We start from the raw sequence: 26,656 nt of genomic DNA, 5'->3' as shown, positions 1-26,656 counted from the left end.
AATCAAAATTTTGAGACAGCCATTTTGTTCTACGTAGTTGATTTCCGGATAGAAATTATGTTTTTGAGGAGGACACTCCCCCCACAGCCGTCAGGGCAAGGAGTGTAAGTTATGCCCTGGGCGTATATACGCTTTTTATAGAAAGCTTTGTCGTAGAAACTTCAAAGAGACTCATTCGATTGGAAATTCAAAGAGCTAGTGCCCTTTTTAACAGTCAAAAGTGATTGGAGGGCAACTAACCCCCCTCTCATGCCCACCTTTTCCCCAAACACATCCCATCAAAAATTTGAGATAACCATTTGGTTCAACGTGGTTGAAAGTTCTGGAAATTCGGTCTGTGAGGATGACAACCCTTCCCCTCAGAGCCCTCAGGGCAAGGGTTGTAAGTTATGCCCTAGGGGCATATAAGGTTTTTATAGAAAGCGTTGTCGTAGAAACTTCAAAAAGGGCTCATTCGATTGGAAATTTAAATGGCTAGTGTCGTTTTTAATAGTCGAAAGTGATTGGAAGGCAACTAATACCCCTTCTACGCCCACCATTTCCCCAAACACATCCAAACAAAATTTTTAGATAGCCATTTTGTTCAACGCAGTTGAAAGTTCTAAAAATTATATCTTTGAGCAGGACACTCCTCCCACAGTCTTCAAGGAAAAGGTTATAATTTATGCCCTGGGGGCATATATGGTTCTTGTCAAAGGAATGCTCATATAAACTTCAGAATGGGCTCATTTCATTGGAAATTGAAAGTTCTAGTTCAATTTTTAAGCATCAAAATATCGGAGGGTAACCAGCCCCCCTCCCCCACTCCCTTTTTCCCAAATGCATCCGATAAAAATTTTGAGATAGCTATTTTGTTAGAAATAGTTCAAAGACCATATAACAAAAACTCGTGTGTCGATTTTTTCCGGTGAAACTTGCCCTTTTTAATAGTCAAAAGTGATTGGAGGGCAACTAACCCCCCTCTCACGCCGAATTTTTCCCCATACACATCAAATCAAAATTTTTAGACAGCCATTTTCTTCAATGTAGTCAAAAGTTCTAGAAGTTAGGTCTTTGAAGATGATAACTCCCCTCAGAGGCCTCAGGGCAAGGGTTGTGAGTTATGCCTTGGGAGCATACAAGGTTTTTAGAGATAGCGATGTTGTAGAAACTTTCAAAAGGGCTCATTCGATTGGAAAGTAGAAGGGCTTGTACCCTTTTTAATATTCGAAAGTGATTGGAGGATAACTAACAGCCCTCTCACACCCACCACTTCCCCAAATACATCCAATCAAAATTTTAAGATAGCCATTTTGTTCGACGTAATTAAAAAGTTTGGAAATTATGTTTTTGAGGATGACAATCCCCCCACAACCCTCAGGGCAAGTGTTGTAAGTTATACCCTGGGGGCATATAAGGTTTTTTTCATGTAGAAAGCGTTGTCGTAGAAACTTCAAAAGGGCTCATTCGATTGGACATTGAAGGGGCTAGTGCCTTTTTAATAGTCGAAAGTAATTGGAGGGCAAGTCATCCCCCTCTCACGCCCACCATTTCCCCAAACACATCCAATAAAAATGTTGAGATAGCCATTTTGTTCACCGTAGTTGAAAGGTCAGGAAATTATGTCTTTGAGGATGAAACTCCCCCCCCCCAAAGCCCTCAGGGCAAGGGTTATAAATTTTGCCCTGGGGGCATATAAGGTTTCTATAGAAAGTGTTGTCGTAGAAACTCCAAAAACGGCTCATTCAGTTGGAAATTGAAAGGGCTAGTGCCCTTTTTAATAGTCAAAAGTGATTGGAGGGCAACTAACCAACCTCTCACGTCCACCATTACCCCAAACACATCCAATCAAAATTTTTAGATAGCCATTTTGTTCAACGTAGTAGAAAGTTCTGGAAATTAGGTCTTTGAGAATGACAACCCCCTCAGAGCCCTCAGGGCAAGGGTTGTAAGTTATGCCCTGGGGGCATATAAGGTTTTTATAGAAAGCGTCGTCGTAGAAACTTCAAAGAGGGCTCATTCGACTGGAAATCGAAAGGGCTAGTGCACTTTTTAATAGACCGAAGTGATTGGAGGGCAACTAACCCCCCTCTCACGCCCACCATTTCCCTAAACACATCCAATCAAAATTTTGAGATAGCAATTTTGTTAAACGTAGTTGAAACTTCTAGAAATTAGGTCTTTGAGATTGACACCCCCTTCCCAGCCCTCAGGACAAGGGTCGTATGTTATGCCCTGGGGGAATATAAGGTTTTTATAGAAAGCGTTGTCGTAAAAACTTCAAAGGGGCTCATTCGAGTGAAAATTGAAAGGGCTACTGCCTTTTTTAATAGTTGAAAGTGATTGGAGAGCAACTAACGCCCCTCTCCCGCCCACCATTGCCCCAAACACATCCAATCAAAATTTTGAGATAGCCATTTTGTTCAACGTAGTTAAAAGTTCTGGAAATTAGGTCTTTGAGGAAGACAACCCCCTCAAAGCCCTCACGGAAGGTTCTGGAAATCAGGTCTTTGAGGATCGCAACCCCCTCACAGCCCCTAGGGCAAGGGTTGTAGGTTATGCCCTGGGGGCATATAAGGTTTTTATAGAAAGGGTCGTCGTAGAAACTTCAAAGAGGGCTCATTCGACTGGAAATCGAAAGGGCTAGTGCACTTTTTAATAGTCGGAAGTGATTGGAGGGCAACTAACCCCCCTCTGACGCCCACCATTTCCCTAAGCATATCCAATCAAAATTTTGAGATAGCAAGTTTCTTCAACGTAGTTGAAACTTCTAGAAATTAGGTCTTTGAGATTGACACCCCCCCCCCCTCCCGCAGGACAAGGGTCGTACGTTATGCCCTTGGGGCATATAAGGTTTTTATTGAAATCGTTGTCGTAGAAACTTCGAAAGAGCCCATTCGCTTGGAAATTGAAAGGGCTATTTCCTTTTTTAATAGTTGAAAGTAATTGGAGGACAACTAACGTCCCTGTTCCACCCATCATTGCCCCAAACACTTCCGATTAAAATATCGAGATAGCCATTTTGTTTAAAATTGTTTAAAGTTATAGAAATTAGGTCTTTGATGATGACGACCCCCCTCAGAACCCTTACGGCAAGGGTTGTAAGTCATGCCCTGGGGGCATATAATGTGTTTATAGAAAGCGTTGTCGTTAAAACTCAAAAAAGGCTCATTCGATTGGAAATTTAAAGGGCTGGTGCCCTTTTTAATAGTCGAAAGTGAATGGAAGGCTTATAGTAAAGAGCGATATGGGTAAAATGTTTTTTTTTTTTTTTTTTTTTTTTAGACATGGGCACTTCGTAACGAAGAAGTTGTAGTAGAAACTTAGAAAAGGACTCATTCGATTGAAAATAAAATATAGTTGAAAGTGATTGGAAGGCAACTAATCCCACTCACTCACCCACCCTCCCATTTGCCCATTATGTTTAAAAACTAAATGTTGCATTAAGATTAAACCAAAATGCACCGTGTTAATGCTAATTCCCAATAAAACATCTCAACAGTATCCCAGAACGACTGAGGGTATTATGTTCAAACTTTCGGGGCTGCTTCTGCTCTTAAAATTTAACCAAATCAAAATAGCGTAAGTGTATCAAAGCTATCAAAGAGAGTAAATAGATTTTTTCGCGAATGGTATCAGGTTTTCTATTTCAGGTCAACCAGAGGAGGTATTAACCTAAATTAAACACTACTATTTGTATCCAGATTTTTAAAAGGGTGTATGTTATTAAAAATTGCTGAAAAAAATTTTCCAGCATACAAATAGCAGGTCAAACTATAAATTCTTTAAAAAAAGAAAAGATTTAAACTATTATTTTCTTTTTCTTTGAAAAGACTATGTCAATATAAAGACGAACAAAAATTAATTAAAAAAACTTTTTCCACAAAACAAGTTTTTCAAAGAAACGTAAAGAACTCTGTTAAGCGAAAAATGGTAAAAATAAAATCAGACAGTATAGCAAGCGTGAAATTACCACAAATCAGCATCGATAAATAAATGAAACCCAAAACCAACAGAAATTACAATAAATAACCAAGTCAAACTAGAAACGAGCAGAAATTAACATGAGTAGGGCTCAAAACCCCTATGCCTTCCCAAGGCCAGAACATAATTTGCACTTTATTGAAAAAATACAAATGAATGTACATTGTCAGTTTAATATACATATACTGATATCTATTAATCAAAATGTTAGTATTATTTGATTTATTAAAGGTATAAAAGTAAAAACATTTATAATTTTTTCAGCAAAGTGCAAATCATGTTCTGGCCTTGGGAAGAAATAGGGGTTTTGAGCCCAGCTCATGTTAATTTCTGCTCGTTCTGAGTTTGAATCTGTTATTTATTGTAACTTCTGTTCGTTTTGGGTTTCATTTATTTATCAATGCTGATTTGTGGTAGTTTCACGCTTGGTAGATAATTTTATTTTATTTTTGCTCATTTTTGGTTTAATGGAGTTCTTTACTTTTCTTTGAAAAACTTATTTTGTGGAACAAGTTTTCTTTTAATTAATCATAAATAAAGATTATCAAAACCTTAAGAAACAAATTCCAGCATATGTCAATTAAACTGACAACCCTGGGTCATTTGTTGTTTTTTTTTGTTTTTTTTCAGTAAAGCACAAATTTTGTTCTGGTCTTGAGAAGGCATGCGGGTTATCAGCCCTAATCATGTCAATCTTTACTCGTTTTGAGTTTTACTCGCCTATAAAATTTTGTAATTTCTGGTCGTTTTGAGTTTTATTTATTTATTGATACTGATTTGTGGTAGTTTTAAGCTTGGAAGATTATTTTACTTAATTGTTGCTCATTCTTGGCTTAATGGAGCTCTTTACTTTTCATTGTAAAACTTGTCTTGTGGAAAAAGTTTTTCACATTAATTATTAGTAAAGATGGTGGGTACGCTGAAAATATTAAAAAAAGAATAGCCAAAGCCTAGGGTGTTTTTTGCACTTGAAAAAGCTTGGAAGAGTAGGAAGATAAGTCTGTGAACCAAAATTAGAATATTGGATGCTAAAATGATGACAGGTTACAAGTATTGGTTCCCAAGCATGGACGCTCCAAAAAACAGAGGAAGTTTTGCTGGATGTTTTCCAGAAAAAATGCCAATGGATTGCTCCGGGTATCCGACTAACTGACTGTATTTCAGAAGATGGCTGTACGAAAACTGTGGTTCAATCTTGCTTTCTAGGGCTATAATGAAAGAAAGAGTTGAGATGGCTAGGGCAGGTTCTGCGGAGGAAGGGTGAAACGTTACTTAAGTACTTTTTGGCCAACCGTTTAGAGCTAAGTGACAAGCAGGTCTTCCTCAGTTGGGGTGGGAGGAATTCACAAGGGAAGATTTAAGAGAAATGGGAACTTCCTGGACGGAAGTGAAGAGGGATGCTTTGAATAGATTGGGATGGACGAGAACCGTACGTAACTGTATTGGCCTCAGGCAGCTTGGTGCTCCAGTGAGGTGTTATTACTAACAGTACTAATAATTCATGGGACAGATCCATTCTCTTTTTTTATTAAACCCCAGAGCGTTATTTCTGTTTTTTTTACGGTTAATTCTAGTTTTGTAATTGGTAAAATTGGTCACGGTAAACTTGGGTATTTTACGTATTTTACCGTAATTTTACGGACCCTCGTAAAATTTTACTGACATATTTTACGAAGGCTTGCAATTTTCATAGCACAAAAGCGCGAAGAGATTGGCAGTAACAGGTTTGGATATTATTTTGTTTTGTGTATAGCTGTAATATCTAGCTTAGAAGGCCGTCTGTCTGACTTCAGTCTCCTGTTATCAGAACGATAAAGTGTATTATAGTACAGGTAATTATAATTTTGAAATGGTGGAATAGTAGTTGAAATAAAATTATATTCGTTCTTCTAGCAGTTCAAGAAAAAAAGGGCTACAAGCAGGATTGTCATATGACAAAAAAAAAAATTAAACAGCCGAGAAAAACAAGGGTAATGTCAACTAGTGGACAGAAAGGAAGCGGAAATAACAGAAGCAGGTATTTCGTCAGGGGCTTCAGCCCAGCCGTCTTCAGTTCTAAAAAAAAAACGAAGGAAAACTAACATTTTGAAGTAAATCTTAACAGAGCAGAAAAGACTGAATTAAACAAACCAAGCCATGATAAATAAAAGACTATTCACCAATTAGATTAGGCAAGGATCCCCTGCTTAGAGAGTGACTTAGATTGTTTACTAACCTAAATTTCATTGAAAGAGTGGTCAGACGATCTTAATTTAAGTTGAAGAAAAATGTTATTTGAATCTTTAAATTTTAAGTTATTGTAGATTGGGCTTATAGGAATATCTCCAGCAGCTCTATTTAAAGCAAGGCCTCTATTGATATATTTTTCAATTTCAATTGCCTTATTAAAAGAATGTGGGTAGCCATTTACTTCAGATATTAAAGTTGCCTCATCAAAAGGAACTGAATGGTCTTGATTTTCAATGATGTAGAGGGCAAAAGCAAAATCAATATTCTCATTTTTATTTTCACATCCCAGAAAAATCTTGTGTTCATGCCGTCATTCCCCGGGAGCGGATGATTACCCTCTCCTCCGGAAAATACCCCCATGGAGAATCTCCCATTCCCCGGCGCCCCCCCCCCCCCCGTTTCCCACTTGGGTAATTCCGGATCATCATTAGAAGGGAAACTGAAATTTCTACTCTTCCGTTTAAGTCAGAGTTAATCGTATGGCATTGCCTATATTAAACACTCATAAGGGTTCAAAATATTAATAATTAATTTTTCCGAGAGGCTTTTCACGAAGAAGGAGTGGTCGAATAAATTTTGGAGGAGGCTCAGTCAATTGGAAATCGAAAGTTCTAGTGTTTTTCCCTAAGATTCAAAATTTTAAAGGATATAACAGTGTTGAAAAAAATTTTAATTGCTGGCCAGCTGAGTTTCAACTTTGCCTTGGGAAATTTACTTTTAAGCTGTTGCGTGGTCATATTTTGATAGGTAGTTTACTTATACTGAAATTGTTTACGTAGTTACTTATACTGAAATTGTACAACATTATCGTAACAAGTGATGCATTTGATTTTTCTCTAAAAGTGTTGGATAATATTTGATTTGCGCATTTTCGGTTTTGTTTTACACTATGCAAATCCTTTTTTACTTATCTTAAAACTACCTGTGATTTTTCAACGTAGAGCATTTTTCAGACACTGCCAAGCAAAATGGCCATCTTTTACACACCTGATTTAAGGTTTGTACACGTTTCAAATCGTTATTACGTAATTGTGACAGCAGTATCATTGATTGCAATATCATATATTCCATTAGAGATGCTATTAAAACGCCTTGTAAACACGTTTTTCAAAAGGTAAATGATCCATTTACCTCCAAATGTCTGAACATTGGCAACAATACTTCTTTTTTTCTTTTCTTTTTTTTCTCAGTAATGTATTCTGAAAGTTTGGGTTTTGAAACAAGATTCAGGAACTTTTTTCAACGTAGTTTTTTTAGATGGCAATTTTAGACAAAATAAAAGAAAAAAGAAAATCCAACATAAATATACCCCCTCTCCTCCAAAGTTTATTTTCTCTTAGTCTAGAATAGACTCTAGTGAATAATGTAAACCCAGGAATGTTTTGTTCTGTTTTTTTTTTCCTTTAATGCGGAATTTTGCAATAATTCCTTCAAAAGGCTGTTTAATTAACTAATTTTATGTTTATTAACATTATTCTGTTAAGCCTTCTGGGGGCTTCTAGAGATTCCAAGGATTTTCTCTATATTCTGCAAACATTACAAAAATTAGAATTCCATGAAAAAAAGAATCACGTTAAATTTCATAAAGACTGAGATCAAGTGTGTCAAAATACAAGTCTATGCGTTAATTGATAAAAATTTGCCTAATGTAAAATAAACAAAGGGATGAAACGGCTTTCGTATTATCTCTTTTTGAAAGCATACCTTCTTCCTTTAATGTGAATGAGCCAGCCAGAGCCTGAAATGAGTTGCAAGAATTGCTTTCAGGAGTGTCCAAACCATAGAATGAATAAGACAAATTTGATACTTCCATGGGTTCATCATTCTTAATTCTCAAAGAATCTAAGATTTCTGAAAGATAATGTGATTGAATGACACAAAAACATTACAGAAGACAAGACAAGACAAAACGTGTAGTAAACCATAAAATGAACCATTTGTTTCTCGTCTCCAAGGAAGGGCCTTGGCTTTAAAATTCCCTCGTAAGCCTTGCTTGGGCTTTTAATATAAACTTCGAAATTTCGAAAAAAATAACAGCATTGACAGTTGATCGGAAGAACAGAAATAATTGTTATAAATGTTGATAAGTCTAGGCAAAAGAAAAGGCTACAAAAATATGTAAGACCTCTCCTCCCCTCCCCAGCTCATTGTCTCTAAGATAGATCTAAGATAGAGTCTAAGATAGAATCTAGTAAACTATTTATGCCTAAAACTGGTTTTTCCTGCTTTTTAACAACAGATCGTGCAATAACTGTAATAATCATAAATTGCAATTTGGTACCTGCGCTACGTAGACCATTGGTGAGCATACAAAAAAGATCAAGTTAATATCATCAAAAATGTTGGTTGAATGATAAGTTTGTTCAAATGCTAAGTAAGTTTAATTAGGATAAAAAAAAGCCTTTTTCCATTAGTTCTAAATCTATTGGATTTTCAATACTATTAGAGAAATCAAACACAAAAAAAAACACAATTTTGGTATGTGCGTTAACATGGATGTTTTATCAATTAATTAAAAAAAAACTTTCCAAAAAATAAGTTTTTCAAAGAAAAGTAAAGGCCATTTTAAACTTCAGCTCAGAAAATATAAATACCTGTTAAAATTTAAACTCAAAACGACCAAAAATTAGTATTAAATAATAAATGAAACCCAAAACGAACAGAAATTAAATAAACAATCATAGCAAAAAACATACAACAAGTAATAATATAAATGGATAAATAGATCTTAAAGCGATTAATGCTTAGATTGAATATGAAAATCAAGCTTAAAACGAAAACAAATATTTTGCTATTAAAGTATAAATGAAACTTAAAACGAACAGAAATTAAATAAACAATCAACGCGAACAAACACACAATATATATTAATGTAAATGAATAAATAAATCTTAAAACGAGTGAAACTTAAATTGAATATGCAAATCAAGTTTGAATCGAATAAAAATAACTACAAACAAGAGTTTGGGTATCGCATCACTGCAGAAGCCTAAAACCTACTGCATCATTGGCGCTTTACTGAAAACAATTCATTGAAATATTTTCACTTTTGTAACTTTAAGAAATCAAAAATTAATTAAGATTTTAGGGAATAAATATCAGCATATGTAAATTAAATTGACACTGCACATTTTATTTTTAGTAAACTCATTTGAATTTTTTTCAGTAAAGTACAAATTATATTCTGGCTTTTAGAAAGCATAGGGGTTTTGAACCTTTCTCACATTAATCTATGATCGTTTTGGGTTTGAATCGATTGTTTATTTTTATTTTTGTTCGTTTTGGGGTTCAATTCTTTATCGATACTAATTTGAGGTATTTGCGTGCTTTGTATATTATATGATAATACGGACGCCAGGTTTTGAAAATATGAACCATACCACGACTGAATGAGGCTTCTACGAGAATTAGCCGACCCTCCACCCCCTAAATAGACCTTGCGGATTCAAAAATACCAATGGCACTTGCTTGCGATTGGTGGAACACTCCGAAACTTGACATTTTATTATATTTTGGTGTTTCATGCAAGAAAATGCATGTTCCACAAAGTTTGAGGTCCAGTTTTCCCCTCAAATAGAAATGCCTAGAAGCCATAGAATGTTCTCATAACAAACTAACACGATTAGTTACAAAAAATGGCCGAGTTAAAAAAAAATGGCAAAACTATATGAGTCTTGAACAGTCTTGGAAAGTATAAACAAAATCAAAATAAATATTAGATATATAATGATATTAATTGTTGAAAGATCCATCAGTTCAAGATTTTTTTTCACTGTAATTTTTATTTTAATTTTCAATGCTGTAAGAACTGGAAAATAATAAATTTTCAATATACGAGTAATTCGTTTTCAGTGAAGCACCAATGACGCAGAAGGCTTTAGGTTTTTACAGTTAAAGAAGGGGGCAGTATCCAAATTTTGCTTGTAGTGAAACTATATTTGTCTTGACCAATCTTGAAAAGAACTAATAAAATAAACTGAATATTTGATGCATAATGATACTAATTGCTAAAAGTTCATCAGTTCAAAATTATACTTTAATTTTAATATTTATTTTCAATATTAAGTACAAAAGAAAATATTTGCAATATAATTCGTTTTCAGTAAAGCGTCAATGACGCAGTAGGTTTTAGGCTTCTGCAGTGAGACGATACCCAAACTCTTGTTTGTAGTTATTTTTATTCGATTCAAACTTGATTTGCATATTCAATTTAAGTTTCACACGGTTTAAGATATATTTATTTATTTACATTAATATATATTGTATGATCAGCCGCATTGATTGTTTATTTAATTTCTGTTCGTTTTAAGTTTCATTTATACTTCAATAGAAAGATATATGTTTTCGTTTTAAGCTTGATTTTCATATTCAATCTAAGCATCACTCGCTTTAAGATCTGTTTATTCATCTATATTATTATTACTCGTTGTATGTTTTTTGATATGATTGTAGATTTAATTTCTTTTCGTTTTGGGTTTCATTTATTCTTTAATAGTAATTTCTGGTCACTTTGAGTTTGAATTTTAACAGGTATTCGTATCTGCTCAGCTTAAGTTTAAAATGGCCTTTACTTTTCTTTGAAAAACTTATTTTTCGTAAAGTTTTTTTAAATAATTTTTGTTCGTTTTTGATTGCAAAAAGTTTCAAGTTTTTATGGAATGGAGGGGGGGTGCTTACTGTCAGATTATTCTCGACTTTAAAAAACGGATCTAGAACTTTCAATTGAAATCGAATGAGGCTTTTTTAAAAGTCTATACGATTACCTCTTTGATAAAAACCTTATATATGAACAATAGACATCTTGCATAACTTCTGGACAGTGATTGGCAACAATGAATGGATTGAAAAAATTGCTCCAATAAGGGGGTCTAGACCATTTCACTTGCTGACACAAAGGGATCACGACTGTTTGGAATTGACCTTAATAGGAATTTGTGTGCCAAAGCAATTTTGCATCTATCACAGAGTATGTATTTTAACCTTATAATTGGATAATTATAATAGATATCCTATGTGTTCTTCCAATACAAAACCCCTTCCCATAAGTTATAAGCCCCCCTTAATAAGTTATGCCCCAGGGCATTACTTACAACGCCTACCCCTGGACCCTGGTGGGCTGTGTCGATACGGGAGTTTTTTGTTATCAGAACTTTGAACTATTTTAACAGAATGTCTATCTCAAAATTTTGATCTGATGCATTTAGGGCGTGGAGGAGGGAGGGGGTCTAGTTGTCCTTTAATCTCTTTTGACTCTTAAAACATGAACATGAACTTTCAATTTTCAATCAAATCAGCCCTCTCTAAAGTTTATGCGAGCATCCCTTCCATAAGAAATAATATGAAGGATTCGGAGAATCCTTAAATTAAAACCCTTGCCCTGAGGGCTTTGGGGAAGTTGTAATCCTCAAAGACCTAATTTCCAGAACTTAAAACTACGCTTAATAGAATGGCTGTCTTATAATTTTGATTGGATGTGTTTGGGGAAAAGGTGGGCGTGAGAGGGGGGTTAGTTGCCCTCAAATCACTTTCGACTATTACAAAGGGCACTAGCCCTCAGAATTTCCAATCGAATGAGCCTTTTTTGAAGTTTCTACGACACCACCTTCTATAAAAACCTTGTATCCCCCCAGGGCATAACTTAAAGCCCTTGTTCTAAGAGTTGTGGGGGATTTTCCTCCTCAAAAACATATTTTCTATTTAGAAATCAACTACGCTGAACAAAATGGCTATCTCAAAATTTTGATTGGATGTGTTTGGGGGAATGATGGGCGTGGGGGGGGGGGCTAGTTGCCCTCCAATCACTTTCGACGATAAAAAAGGGCACTAGCCCTTTGAATTTCCAATTGAATGAGCCTGTTTTAAAGTTTCTACGACAACACCTTCTATAAAAACCTTATATGCCCCCAGGGCATAACTTAAAACCCTTGCCAGGAGGCTTGTGGGGGAGTGTACTCCTCAAAAACATATTTTCTATCTGGAAATCAACTACACTGAACAAAATGGCTATCTCAAAATTTTGATTGGATATGTTTGGGGGACTGTTGGGCATAGGGGGGGGGGGCTATTGGCACTCCAATCATTTTTGACTATTAAAAAGGGCACTAGTCTTTTGAATTTCCAATTGAATATCCCTGTTTTGAAGTTTATATGACAACACCTTAAATAAAAACCTTATATGCCCCCAGGGCATAACTTAAAACCCTTGCCCTAGGGGTTTTGGGGGAGTGTCCTCGTCAAAAATGTATTTTCTATCCGGAAATCAACTACACTGAACAAAAATGGCTATCTCAAAATTTTGATTCGATGTGTTTGGGGGAATGATGGGCGTAGGGGGGGGGGGGCTAGTTGCCTTCCTATCACTTTTGACTATTAAAAAGGGCACTATCCCTTCGAATTTCCAATCGAATGAGCCTTTTTTTAAGTTTCTATGACAACACCTTCTATAAAAACCTTATATGCCCCCAGGGCATAACTTAAAACCCTTGCCCTGAGGGTTGTGGGGGATTGTCCTCCTCAAAATCATGCTTTCTATCTGGAAATCAACTACGCTGAACAAAATGGCTATCTCAAAATTTTGATTGGATGTGTTTTGGGGAATGATGGGCGTGGGGGGGGGGGGAGGGGCTAGATGCCCTACAATCACTTTAGACAATTAAAAAGGGCACTATCCCATTGAATTTCCAATCGAATGAGCCTTTTTTAAAGTTTCTACGACAAAACCTTCTATAAAAACCTTATATGCCCCCAGGGCATAACTTAAAACCGTTGTCTGGAAGGTTTTGGGGGAGTGTCCTCCTCAAAAACATTTTTTTCTATCTGGAAATCAACTACGCTGAACAAAATGGCTATCTCAAAATTTTGATTGGATGTGTTTGGGGAAAGGATGGGCGTGGGGGGGGGGGGCTAGGGGCCTTCCTATCACTGTCCACTATGAAAGTGGGTATTAGCTCTTTAATTTCCAATCGCTTGTACATGTTTGGAAGTTTTTACGAAACAGTCTTCTGTATAAACCTTATATAAATAACATATATAATTGACACCCTTTACCCTGGTATTTTGTGGGGAATATTCTCATCAGAAACTTCTTTTATCTTTGGTCATCAACTACGCTGAACAAAGCGGCTATCTCAAAACTTTGATCGGATGTGTTTGGGGAAAGGATGGGCGTTGGGGGCGGGAGGCGGGCTAGTTACACTCCAATCACTTTCGACTATTAAAAAGGGCACTAGCCCTTTAATTTCCAATCGTATGAGCCTGTTTTGAAGTTTCTACGACAACGTCTTCTATAAAAACCTTAAAGGCCACAGGGCATAACTTAAAACCCTTGCCCTGAGGGTTGTGGGGGACAATCCTCCTCAAAAATATATTTTCTATGTGGAAATCAACTACGCTGAACAAAATGGCTATCCCAAAATTTTGATTGGATATGTTTGGGGGAATGATGGGCGGGGGGGGGGGGCTAGTTGCCCTCCAATCATTTTCGACTATTAAAACGGACACTAGAACTCTCGATTTCCAATCGAATGAGCCCCCTTTGAAGCTTCTACGACGACCCCTTCCATATGAAGTGCCTCTGGGAAAAAAAAAAATAATAAAACACTGGAGCCGTATGGCCTTTACTATAGGCAACGCTACAGCGTTGCCTCTGAAATTCAAAAATGGAGGAATTTGTAGAGGGCTAAAATTTTGTCGCATCTACATTCAACATTACAATTTTTAGATAAGGAACCTCGCAAAAAACCAGTTGTCTATTTACTGAATTTACCTGAAAAAAAATTTTGTTTAATCTTCTCTAGCGGGTCGAATCATTTATCTATATTCTTAACATATTAAAAAAAAATTATTCAGCATAATCTACAAATAAAAAAGACAAACTATTTTATGTATCCAAGGAAAGCTGGCAGCGGCTCCCACTAATGAAAGGAATAATCCCATCATGTTTCATATGGACTGAGACCAAGTGTGTCAAAACGCAAGTTTATGCTTGATTTGACAAAAAAAAAAATAGCCTTATGTAAAACTAACAGGATGAAAAAGCTATTGCATTTTTTCTGCTTGAAAGCAGAAAAAACCTTCTTCATTTGATGTAAAAGAGCCAGCCAGAGCCTGAAAGAAGTTGCCAAAACTGCTCTTAGGAGTGTCCAAACCATAAGATGAATGAGAAAAATTTGAAACTTTCAAAGGTTCATCATTCTTAATTTGGAAAGGATCCGCGATTTCTGGGAGATAAAGTGATTGAATCACACAAAAAAAGCAAAACAGAACAGATGGCAAGACAAAACGTGTAGTAAACTTTGGAATGAACCCTTTGTTGCTTTCATCAAAAGGGGTGCCTTGGCTTGAAAATTGTTTCTTACACCTAGCGTGGGCTTTTATTATAAAGTAATGGTAAAAAAAACTTTTTCAATAAAACAAGCTTTTCAAAGAAAATTAAAGAACTCTTAAAGAGAAAAATTAGAAGAAAAAGCTAAACAATCTTTCAAGCGTAAAAATTACCATAAATCACCATCAATAAATAAATGAAACCAAAACGAACAGAAATTACAATAAATAACCGAGTCAAACTCAAAACGAGCAGAAAATAGCATGAGTATGGCTGACATCCACCATGCCTTCTCAGGACCAGGGCATAATTTGCACTTTACTGAAAACGAAATAAATTCGGTACTTGTATGATGTACCCCCTACCTAATATTCTTTTAATATGTTTCTCTGACGCTCAATACTAATAAAAGTTACCAAAGTAAGATAAAAATATAATACTTTAAAAACAAATTTGGGCTATATATTTGCACATTAGGGGGGGGGGGGGGTATATCAGCCTTTCGCTGTCATTCATAGCGTGGGGTTCTCCGGGACGGTGAGTGTATTTTGTTTGCTGGGGCCAGAGTATTTTACTCTTTTGCAGAAGAGGGCTGTGGAAGGGCACTGTTAACTAGCCATAAGTGAGGATGGCGTTAACGAAAGATCATTTCAACCGTAAAATGGATGATATACTGGCAATCATTTTCGAACTTTAACAGGAGAAAAAGTTGCTAAAAGATTAAAATAAGTGTCTCCGGAAAGAGTTGACGAGTTAGAAATTACCTAGTGTTTGTATGGACTTCTATCCTAGAAGGTCAAATCTAGTAATTCATGGGCTTCCGAAATCATCGGCTAGCGAGGATCCCGTAAGTACAGTGAGGTCATTATTTGTTGATAAACTCAGTATTCAAGACAGTTCAGGCACTGATATTGAAAAATGCAATAGAATAAAAAAGAAAGGATTTGCTGGGTCTGATCGCGCTAATAGAGCTTCGGGTTCAAAAACTGGTTTAGAGGCTATCTTTGTGACTTTTGCTCGACCTAATGATCATGACATGATTATGCAAAACTGCGATAAGAAAAAAAGTCAGGAATTAACCTGGCCGTGGATCTAACGCCAGAACTTGCTAAGCGCCGAAAGGAGCTTTTTATCTATGGGCTTCAAATTGCGTATTTCTACTAAAAGTGATAAAAATTAGTAAAAACAGTGTTGTGCGAAAAGAGATCAAGGTGTGACTAGAAGTAAAAACAACTTGAAACGCGTCATGGAAAAAGCACGACGACGCTTGTTATGATTTGCTGCAAGCAATCTCAGATCCGCGAAATCCAGTTGTGGAAGTTTCTAACTGATCATAGCGAATTTTTGCTGGAATGTTTAATTGGCGTAATAATCGGTTAAAGTGTGCCCCGGGCTATGATGTGGTACTCTGTTTACTTCGTGTGTTTTTCGAGGTATTATTTTTTGTTTCCATTTGTTTTGTTTTTGTTTTGGAAAATAAGTTCAGTCGGTTTTTTATTTTTCTCCTCACAAGTTTCTCTTCCTTGTCGGTGTGAACTCGGGTAGACCTTCAGATTTATCCAAGTCAAAAGAGTTTTGTCAAATAATAAAGTAAACGGGAATCGTACAGATCTGGTATAGATTTTGCTCTACTAGAAAACGAAACATTAGATCACTCACATCTATTTGGTGGTGAGATAATTAGAGATAATGATTTTCAGATTTTTCAAGGTGATGAATATCCCAAATTCCATTACTATTTTGTAGCTTCAGATAGACCAGAATCTTTTATTTCGTCTAATTTTTCTATGGTTCAACTAAACTGTTAAGGGCTATGCACCTCTATGAGTGATTTTCAGGTTATTAGTTTTGGTCGCCCAGCCTAAAATTTTTGGTTTGTGTGAATCGTTCCTAAACCAACAGACGTCTACTCTGGTTTATCTTCCAAATTATCATTCAGAATTCCTTCATCGTAAAGAGATGAAAAAGGGAGGACTAGCATTTTATATAAGTGATTCTCTACACGCGTTTCGAAATGATAACTTGACTGATATAGAAGGCATTTCTGAATTTATTTTTATTGAAATAAATGTAGCTCATAAATTGGTGAGATATACCGGCCTGCTTCTGGATCAATCCGGAATTTTTCGCCCATCTCGAAAGTATTTTTGAGAGGATAACCCAATCAGAATATTTTGAGTTGTTCTTGATGGGTGATTTTAATATAGATCCCGGTCTTCCGTTATAAAAAGATGCAGTTGATTTTCTTTCGATGATGGCTTTTTTCGGATTATATCCGTCTATTACTATTCCGATGCGTGTAACGCAAACGTCTCATACGATAATTAACAATATTTTTTTGTTCAAGTTTCCCGACTTCTGCTTCTGTTTTAGTTTCAGATATGTCTGACCATTACCCCATTTTGGCATCGTATTCAGTTCAAGAACATGAAATTTTAAGTCACCAGATTAATCAAAATTTGAAATTTCTGAATTTATCGGATGATTATGTAAAACTTTTTAAAGAGGAAGCAGGTAAAATAGATTGGTCGTCATTGTATGAAGAAAAAAATTTGGATACCGCTTTCCAACTGTTTCTTTGTATTGCTATGGAAAAAATGGAAGAATGCTGTGAAGAGTGTAGTCCGCAACTCCAGGAAGTTTTTTCCCTGGCGTCCGTGGGTTTCTAAGGGTCGTCTTGACTGTATAAACAAGAAGATGAGAATGTGGAAGGATTATTTAAGTGAACCAATTTCATTAGAAGGATATAAGAAATACAATAGCTTGCTCTGTAAAATTCTAAGAAATGAGAAGGAAAAGTATTTTTTTTTATTAAATTCCAGATTTGTAGGAACAATGGTAAGAAAGTATGGGGTGTTATAAAATCAGTTTTAAAACCTGGTTCTAAAAACTCTGATATACCGAAAAAGCGGATCCAAAAAAGCATGTTGCTATAGAGAATGAAAGTGAAATTTCAGGGGTTTTAGCATCTTTTTTTAGTGAGGTTGGGAGGGAAACAAAGTTCCAATCTCTCGTCACAGCTATAAACGTTTCCTTCCTCCTTAATGTAGGGATTCGATGGGGTTTCTTCCAATTTCTAATTATGGTGTTGTGAATATAACTCAGAATCTGAAAAGCAGTTCTTAATCAGAGTATGATGAAATTAATGCCACAATTGTGAAGGAAAGTGCTCAAGCTCTGGTTGAGCCACTTACTTCTTTGTTGAACCTTTCGTGTGAAACCGGTACTTTTCCAGGTGATCTAAAAAAACGAGGGTAAATCCTCTTTTTAAAAGTAGAGATCTATCAGATGTGTCTAATTACAGGCTGATTTCACTTGTTTACCTGTTTGGTTTTGGGAAATGGGTGCCAGGAGGGGAGGGGCTATTCCACAATAGCCCCTCCCCTATTCCATAATTCCATACCTAAACGACCACCTATTCCATAAAAACCTTATATGCCCCTTGGGCATACCTTACAACTCTTGTTGCTGTTTTTTTTTTTTTTTTTTTTTTACTACCTCAAAGTTTTGATAAGATTTTTTTTTTGGAAATAAGGGCGTCAGGGGTGGGGGGGGGAGGAACTAGTTGCCCTTCTGTCACTTTTGACTCTAAAAAGGGAACTAGTACTTTCTATTTCCAACTAAACACGTCTCCCCTGAAGTTTATACGACCACGTTTTACTTAAAAGCCTCATATGCTCCCGGGGCATAACTTGCAACCCTTGCCCCCAAGCTCTGGGGGGTTGTGTCTACCCTGATGGCCTTGTTATACGATTTTTGAACTATTTTAAACAAATGGCTGCAAAAAACCTCAATAGTTTTGGCAAAAAAAAGGTGTGTGTGCTATAACAGGGATGTCCTATCAAAACTTTGAAATAAAGGAATTTTCGAAAGGGCTAAAAATATTTTTTATTTACATTCAATATTGTAATTACAAGACAATGATCCTTGCAATAGTCATCTGTCTATTTACTGAATTTAAATTAATCAATCTACATAATCGTGTTTAACCTTCTGTATCGAGTGTAATCATTTATTTTTATTCCTTAGAAATAAAATGTAAAATTTCATTCAGCATAATCTGTAAATAAAAGCCATATACTATTTCATATATCCAAAAAAAATTAGGTAGCTACTCCCACCAATGAAAAGAATAATCCTATCTAGTTTCATGTTGATTGAGACAAAGTGTGTCAAAATCTATGTTTATGCTTCAATTTAAAAATATCACCAAAGCCATTTGAAAACAAATGAAAACAGAGAGAGGCTTATGCACTTTTTCTCTTTGAGAGCATACCTTCTTCCTTTGATGTAAAAGAGCTGACCAGAGCCTGGGATGTGCTGCAAGAATTGCTCTTAGTAGCATCCAAATCATAGGAGGAATGAACAAAATTTGCAACTTCCAAGGGTTCATCAGTCTTAATTTGCAAAGGCTCCACAATTCCTGAAAGATAGTGATTGAATAATACATAAAACACTACAAAATACAGGATAAGATACACTATACTAGCAAAAAGCACAGTCAACATTAAGTCAAGAATGGCTGACAACTCAAGAAAAAACAAGAAACTATCAATCTAAATAAAGAAAGGACATTATTGATTTCGCATCATAAGCGGCATCCCTAGAAGACATTAAAGGGGAACGAGGGGCATCCAAAAAATAAACAACTCTATGGCCCTTACAAGGTTTGCAATCAGGTCAAAATACAAATACCGAAAATCTTTGACAAAAAATTTTTTTAATGTGACTGCTTACTTCTCGAAAAAGGTAAAAAAGACTTAGTTTTGAACCTCTATCTCTAATAAGATCAAATTTACGGCAGTTCTCTTTAAGAAATAGGAGGCTCAGGCATGTTATTCATGGTGATGCCATTGTAGGCAAAGAACACTGTCACCCAACTGTTGAGCAAAAAAGAGTTCAGAAATTATCACCGCAGTAGGCAATATGTTGATGAAATGCCAGCTTTAGGCAGAGCGTCACTAGTCAAATTATTTGAGGAGGGGGTAGTAAATTTTACTGGCTTTCTGACATTATTACGAAGTGGTTTTATTTAATCAAAAATTCACATAATACTCATGTCTTTCATACCTTAGGTTATAACATGGAAAAGAATTACTTCTTGCATTCCTTTACAGTAAGAAGAATTTGTAGAACTAACTAGTTCTTTAAAACGATGCTTAGGAAAGTGTTGAATAGTAATAACAATGTAGTCTTGTTTTGATTTTGTAACAAAAAAAAAAGTCCGAGTTCAACTAACTTTGCTGTTTGTTAAGTTTCACAGGATATGGGTCTAAGAAAATCTGGGATTTTTACTATTTTTTTATCAAGATATCTGATTCCTAGGGGATGGCCTTTTCCCAGAAATATCTTCACATTCTGGAAAGGATCCCTTAGGTACTTTATATTTTATATAATAAACCCTATCCAATAATATGATGGAATATGCAAGTCATTGCCTATATCGGAGTTGTCATTAAAAATTTTTGGTTCCCAACCATTCAACTCACCCAACAGTTGAATCCAGAGAGAAACAATATGGATTTCGAATGTACCAGAACGACCTGAGGACCTCATGAGCATGAACTTACTTTGGGAAGAAAAAAATTTGGAAAAACTCAACATAAACATTCTATGTAAAATACCAAAAAACTCATCACACATCATGAGTTTTCAGTTCGTTTTGCAGCACTTATTTATCATCGATTGGTTGGCTGAACACTCGTATTTTATGAAGTTACTTTGCTGTTTTACAGTTAAAAGCAGTAATTAAACTGCTATAGTTATTAAGTTTTATGTAGACCGTGGTAGATATTATATCAGTAATAATCTCATAAGTTTATTTATCAAATTCATCTCTTCCACAAATCTGGAAATTGAGTGGGTGAAATTAACCATGAATAAGATTTTTGCAGTTTGAAGTTTTGGTGGTTTTGGTGTCAGTATTTTCACCTTGCAATCGTACTAGTTCTTATATTTTCAAATAGTCAATTTATATAGTGAACCAGCAAAACTGAGGTCCTTGGGGTCATGATTTTACTGACTAGCTGCAAATACTACAAGGGAGTACCCCCACCCAACATATATGAAGCCTCTTGATTTATGGTCTGGATAAGTATTGCTCGGATACAATAGTCTAATTTTGTTGTGCTGGTAAACTATATGAGCTAGCATAGACCATAGTAAAAAATTGACATAGTAAGCATTAAATGAATGGCTCAGGTGAATGAAAACAATAGTACATTGTAGTTTTTGTGGCAACATGTGCATTCTTGCTTTCAAAATGCCTCCTGAAAACCGGAATATCATCACTAACTTTATTCTGAATCAAGAGTTTATATGTTTGTTCGATTGATGTTTTTGGGTATTCTTGTGATCCCAAAAAGATCCCCAATTAAAGCAAAATATCACTAGTTTTTGTTCAAAACATCACTAAAAAACCACAGCAACAAAAAACTCCCAAAATAGTGATAAACAACTAGGGGTGTTAACCATGGCTCTTAAAACAAAGGATTCAAAGAACATGGTGCAAATATTCTTCAGGTTCTGGTGATTTTGAAAATTTTTGTTTTTATATAGCCAAATTCAAAATTGATTTAAGAGCCTGGTATGTTACCTATGAAGATGGTGTTTTTGGTGGTTTTGTTACCACAAATCTGTTGATTCTACACCATATTAATTAAAAAAAAAAAAAATCTTATGGTAGTGAAAAGTAAAGTTGAAATGAAGTGAATAAGGATTATTACTTTACAGTTTATGCTACACGCTTTTGCAGGACCAAGACAAATAAACTGACTTGTGATATTTCCCTATGTTTGTATAACTTTGAAAAACTAGCAGTTTAAACAATACTGAGCTTGCTTAAGTTTTTTGGAGAACCAAAAACTATATTTAATAAAGGAAAGTTGAAAGCCTTATAAATTAGTCTTTTACTCTCTGCAGGGTACTTGAAGCCTTTCCTGGTCCTACTCCCATTCGATTATTCTGATTTTGTGTTTTCTGAACAGTAGTGCTAGTTTTACAGAATTCTACAACTATAGGTAGGTGTCAAAAGTAACTTTAGTTGAACCAATTTTACAGATAGATTTTATAATGACTGCAAAGCAACAGCCTAATTCTTGTTTGTTTTAAGTTTTAATTTTACTCTTTAGTTACATTAGAAGAACTTTTTTTTAAATTTTTATTTCCTAGGTGCCAATAAACCTTAGGAGCATCGCTGGATATACAGCAGGTTAGAAAGCATTAATAAGAGAAAAGGTCAGATTATGTCTAAAAAATCTAAAAATATCATAACTAACAAAGAAAATAAAATCGGAACCTATGAGATTTTGTGTTCTTGTTTGAATATTATGTCCATTGGTCAAATTTCCAACAGGTGTGGCACTTGTGAACAGTCGTCTTCTCCCCGAGTCAGTGAACACACATGCTGCGAAGTGTTTTGGGCACACACGAGGGTCTTTGTAATTTAACACATCTTTTGGATTAAGGTCTAAAGCTAGTAGCCATTCATCTCTGTGTTCTACCTGCCTAGGGAATTTGTAGAACTTGATCCCTTTCACTCTTTTTGCTTTACACCAAGGAACAATACATAATGATGGCATGATCCTACAACAAACACAGAGCTTTAAAGAAAATCTGAAATCTTAGAACATAAAACCAGCTTTAGTGAATACTAAAATATAAAACACATAGGTAAACCCACTGACAAGTTAATTTATGAGCACTTAACTACATATATAGTACAATAAGTAACCAAGTCAAACTCAAAACTGGTTTAATGCCATTGATGTGAATGTTGGCACTTCTTTGCTGTACCCACTGTCCCTCACTTGAACAGCCTCTAAGTCCTAAAGCCACCCTCCAGTCCCAAACCATGGATGAGAAAGGAGTTGATTGTGACTGGGCCAATGCAGAGTGCAGACTAACATGGGATGCCCAACCATAGTCATGTCACACCACCAGCAAGATGTTCTACAGGAGGCTCATCACCTCCTTATCTTGCTGAAAATGCAATTTAAGGTAATTTTAAGGTAAAGAAGCAGCATTTAGCAAAAAATAAGAAGGGGTAATACCCCTTAATTTTAATTTGCACTTTGGTTCTACCTCTTCCTGGTTTAATCTATTTACTAATAGTGATTTATAGTAGTCTTTCACTGAAAAATTATTTGAATTTATTTCTGGTCACCTCTGGTTTAATGTAGCTCTTCATATTTCTTTGAAAAAGTTTTTTCTACTCAACCTAAGTGATAGGACTGGCTCTAGAATGGATAAGTTCAATCTTAGACAAGTGCTGTGAAGCAGAGCAATTGCATTTAAATGGGCTTAGATGTAAGGCTAACTTTTGTTTAAGTGCAAATAAAAAAAAAAGGTTATACAGTCAGTTGATCCTAACTTGCCCAATCCTAACATAAAGAAAATCATAACTGTTTATAACTATTTACATCATATCCAAGAATAGGTACTACTTTCCACCTTTACTAAAAGATAAATTTTAACCAACAATTTATCCAAGATCAATCACTGACCAATATAGTTACTGGCATAGTTGCCTAACTATATCTTCTAGAGTCCCACTATAGCTTAAATTAAAGGTTAGGTTTTGGGCTACCACATGAAATTATTTAACTGAAGTTCTGACAATAAAGGGAAGCAAGAAAAAAAAATTGAGCCCTGAATTTTGCATGGTGAATTAAATGGCATGTAAAATCAAGACTATTACTTTTACAGGCCAATAAATGTTTTTATTTATTAATTAGAGAACTAAAAATATAATGTCTTTCCCTTTATCTGATAATCTGGTAATTACTTGAAGTGAATCCAACCACTTTTGTGTTGTAAGGGGTAACTGAAAAGCATTATAAATTGTGCACATATAACTGACTGGCTGTGTTTTGAAAGGCTAGAAGTAAAGGACTGTGGGTTGCATAACTAGTCAGACATTAAAAAAAAAAAAAATTCCTGGAACCCCTGAATTTAATACATACCAAAGGTATTTATGTTGTTTCCAAGATGCAGGAACAGGAAAAGTATAGGATCAAGAAACATCTCTAACTGTGTTTTTTAAATAGTTTATATATGACTTTATTCTGTGTGAATAAACTTACTAATACTACCAGCAAGGATACATGATATTTTCCTTTTTCTGAAGAAACAAAAAATGAACTATTTTGAAATAATCAATAACTAATTCTATGACACTGGAATTTTCGACCCAAAAGCTAAAAAATTTTTCTTCTATTATGTAAACACAGTTCCTTTAGAACCATATTTAATTTTTTTTTTTTTTTTTATGCATTTTTGAACCTTTGAGGAAATTTTTGTGTTTTCTTTTAAATTTTTAGCTTTAACTTTGCTGAATTCAGCATTAAAATGGCCCAGAAAATGTCAAAATGCATAGGCCCCTTTTCATATTGTAAAGTGAGAATTTGATTGGTTGATTTTTTTAATATATTCCTAGGGCTATATCCCAGACCATCAGGGGTGTGGGTGTATGAAGCCATTGCCAAAAGTAAAACAATTGAAAAATTAAAAAGAAATAAAGGTTTGGCTGTTCCCTATATATGGGTACACAGAGAAGGGCAGTAATTAATTAAAAGTAACAAATAATTACTTCTAGTTACAAATTACAGCCTGTAATTTGTAACTTCTGGCACACTCATCTGAGGTTACTGGTTATGCTGTGGTTCCACCTTTAGACTGCTTGGGTAATGGCTGGTGCAGACTTGCCATATACCCAGTCAGGAGCACTAACTTTAGAAGACGTTTCATTTAGAGGAGGCAGTATTGTTAGCAGTGGCAAAAAGTCAGAGATGCCAGCTCTAAAGGAGGTGCAGCAGCATTGTGCATCCCAAGGCATTGTAATCAGATAAGGTGACTCCAAGTTTTCATCATTGGTAAAAGCACTGCCTCCTCTTAATGAGACACCTTCTAAAGTTAATGCTCCTGAATGCTTATACCTGAGGGGCAATGTTACCCAGTGGGTTTGAACTGCAGAGCTTGAATTGTCTAAGCCTTGCAATTGACTATAAAATTGAATTATGATAATCTGACTATCTGACTTGTGACAAACTATTTTAACTGGATATTTTGATGGTCCTGTGCCAGGGTAACAATACCCTAGAAAAGGTAATTCAGTTTTCTTGCCTAGAAATGCCTTTGCTCACCTAAAAATGCCTTTGCTTGCCTTCTAATTGCCTAGAAAAGGCGAGTAGGTAAGTATAAATTTCTAGAGTATTTGTTATTAGTAATTTAACTTCTCATTTGACAATAATTTTGTAACAAACAATTACCATTTACTTGGTGAAGGTGCAAATTAGTTACCACTGTAGTGTAGGGTGCAGAGCCGCTACCACTGGAAGCATGACATACAGTAAGAAGTGATTTGGGTAAAGATGCAGATTAGCTACCTCTAATAAAAACAATAGATTTAGTAGGCTACTGTATCCTATTATTCAGTCAATTGGGCTGTAGAGTTGCAGAGATACTGCCCAGTAGAAGCAGGATGTAAGCAACTCACTTCTTACTGTATATCCTACCTTTTGATGCAGGACCTTTACTGCAATTTGTTTATATCCTGTTTCTATTGGACAGTATCTGTGCAACTTTACAGCTCAATCAACTGAATAATATGCAGTAAGAAATAAGTTGTTTTTATCAGGACTAATTTGCACCTTTAACATTTACTTTGGTTAGACTGTTGTAGAGCTGCCCATTTGAACAGTGATGCATAAAAAATTAATTCTTATGCTATATTACTCAGCATACTCTATTTATGGTCAATATCTACCAAATCATATTATTGAGTTAGGAATAAAGTGAATACACCATTTGATGCCTTTTTTTGTGCTGATTACAAATATAATAGGCCTAAGCATTTCTATTGGAAATTAATTTCAGCCCCCCCCCCTCAACATAGGCTATACCTAACCTACCCCTGATTGGGCATATATAGGGGGGGGGGGGGCTAAAATTCATTTCTGATAGAAATGCTTATTATATTAGTAATCAGCATAAAAAAAGGCATTTAATGGTGTATTCACTTTAGTCCTAACTCAATAATATGATTTGGTAGATATTGACCCTATTTATTCTTCCCATGAAGCTGGACTGCAATATTCTCAAAATTTTTGAGGTTAGTATGTAGTGTAGTAGAGCTACCCATGTACTGTAGGGTGAAGAGATCCTAAAAAAAACAAAAAAAAAACAGGATATATAGTGAAAAATGATTGGTTTATGTTCTGCTTCTACTGGGTAGTATCTGTGCAACTTTACAGCTCAACTGGATGAATACTAGGCCTATAGAGTAAATAGTAAGTTTTGTTTACCATGGGCAGCTCTACAACAGGTTTACATTTACTTTTTCTGGGGTTACTAAGGGTTTGAAACAAAAATTACCTCAGATCGAAATTATCAGTTCTAAAAGAGATTAATTTGAATCAGTTCTAAAAAGTCTAAAAAATCAGTTCTAAAAAGTCACAATCATGAATTTATTCTAAATCTACGGGAGCAAGAGGCGCTGTCAAAAAGATATCAAGAAGTCCACTACATAAGATTTTAACATCCCTACGAAACTGAAAGCGAAAAATCCAATGGGCAATGACACAAATAACTTTGATTTCTAATATGCTTGTAAAATTGCCCTTTTCGGTCTAAAGTACTACTTTTGCCAAAGAGTATCGAAAAAGTACTGCTTTTGCAGAAAGTATTCAAGAAGTACTACTTTGATCAAAAAAATACTAAAAGTACTACTTTGGTACTACCCTTGGCAACCTTGACTACTGTTCACACAGTATTGCAATGCTTAAATTTTGAATTGTGAATTTTTGTGCGAAGCGCAGCACGTGCATTTTCCTCCGAACAGTACAATAAAAAATACGCAATCTCTTTCTTTGCCCTTCTTTTCTTTCCTTCATCATTTTTCTTTTTTATTATTGTTTAAATATTTTGCTAGATTTAAGGTGCTTTTGCTTCTAAATTTATAACGACTTACATTTATTGATAACGACTTTACATGGATTTGGACATTTCTATTTGGTTGATGGTTCGGTTATGCTTTTTGGTCCTAGGTTGTTGGATAGATGAGTAATATCAAAACCTCGTTCAAATGCACATTTATCTCAATTGCTGGATTAGGATGACAGTCTTTTTCTTCTTCTTCTCTCT

At 35.3% G+C, this 26,656-nt stretch overlaps 1 protein-coding gene across 1 annotated transcript in view; it reads right to left on the bottom strand.

The window, feature by feature from the left end:
* Positions 1–26,018, bottom strand: part of LOC148952879 (uncharacterized) — a 37,440-nt gene extending 11,422 nt beyond the window's left edge. The window contains exons 1-4 of the mRNA XM_089088149.1: positions 25,889–26,018; positions 21,813–22,099; positions 18,792–18,938; positions 7,897–8,043 (exon numbers count right to left, since the gene is read on the bottom strand). Coding sequence (XP_088944275.1) covers positions 7,897–8,043; positions 18,792–18,938; positions 21,813–22,095 — 577 coding nt within the window. The 5' untranslated portion in view covers positions 22,096–22,099; positions 25,889–26,018. The remainder of the gene's footprint in view (positions 1–7,896; positions 8,044–18,791; positions 18,939–21,812; positions 22,100–25,888) is intronic.
* Between the last annotated feature and the right edge of the window lie 638 nt (positions 26,019–26,656).

The sequence above is a fragment of the Artemia sp. Qi Xiang Cuo genome, chromosome 4, assembly GCF_049724085.1.
Source record: "Artemia sp. Qi Xiang Cuo chromosome 4, ASM4972408v1, whole genome shotgun sequence".
NCBI classification, from domain to species: Eukaryota; Metazoa; Arthropoda; class Branchiopoda; order Anostraca; family Artemiidae; genus Artemia; species Artemia sp. Qi Xiang Cuo.
This window is presented reverse-complemented; position numbering and strand designations above follow the sequence as displayed.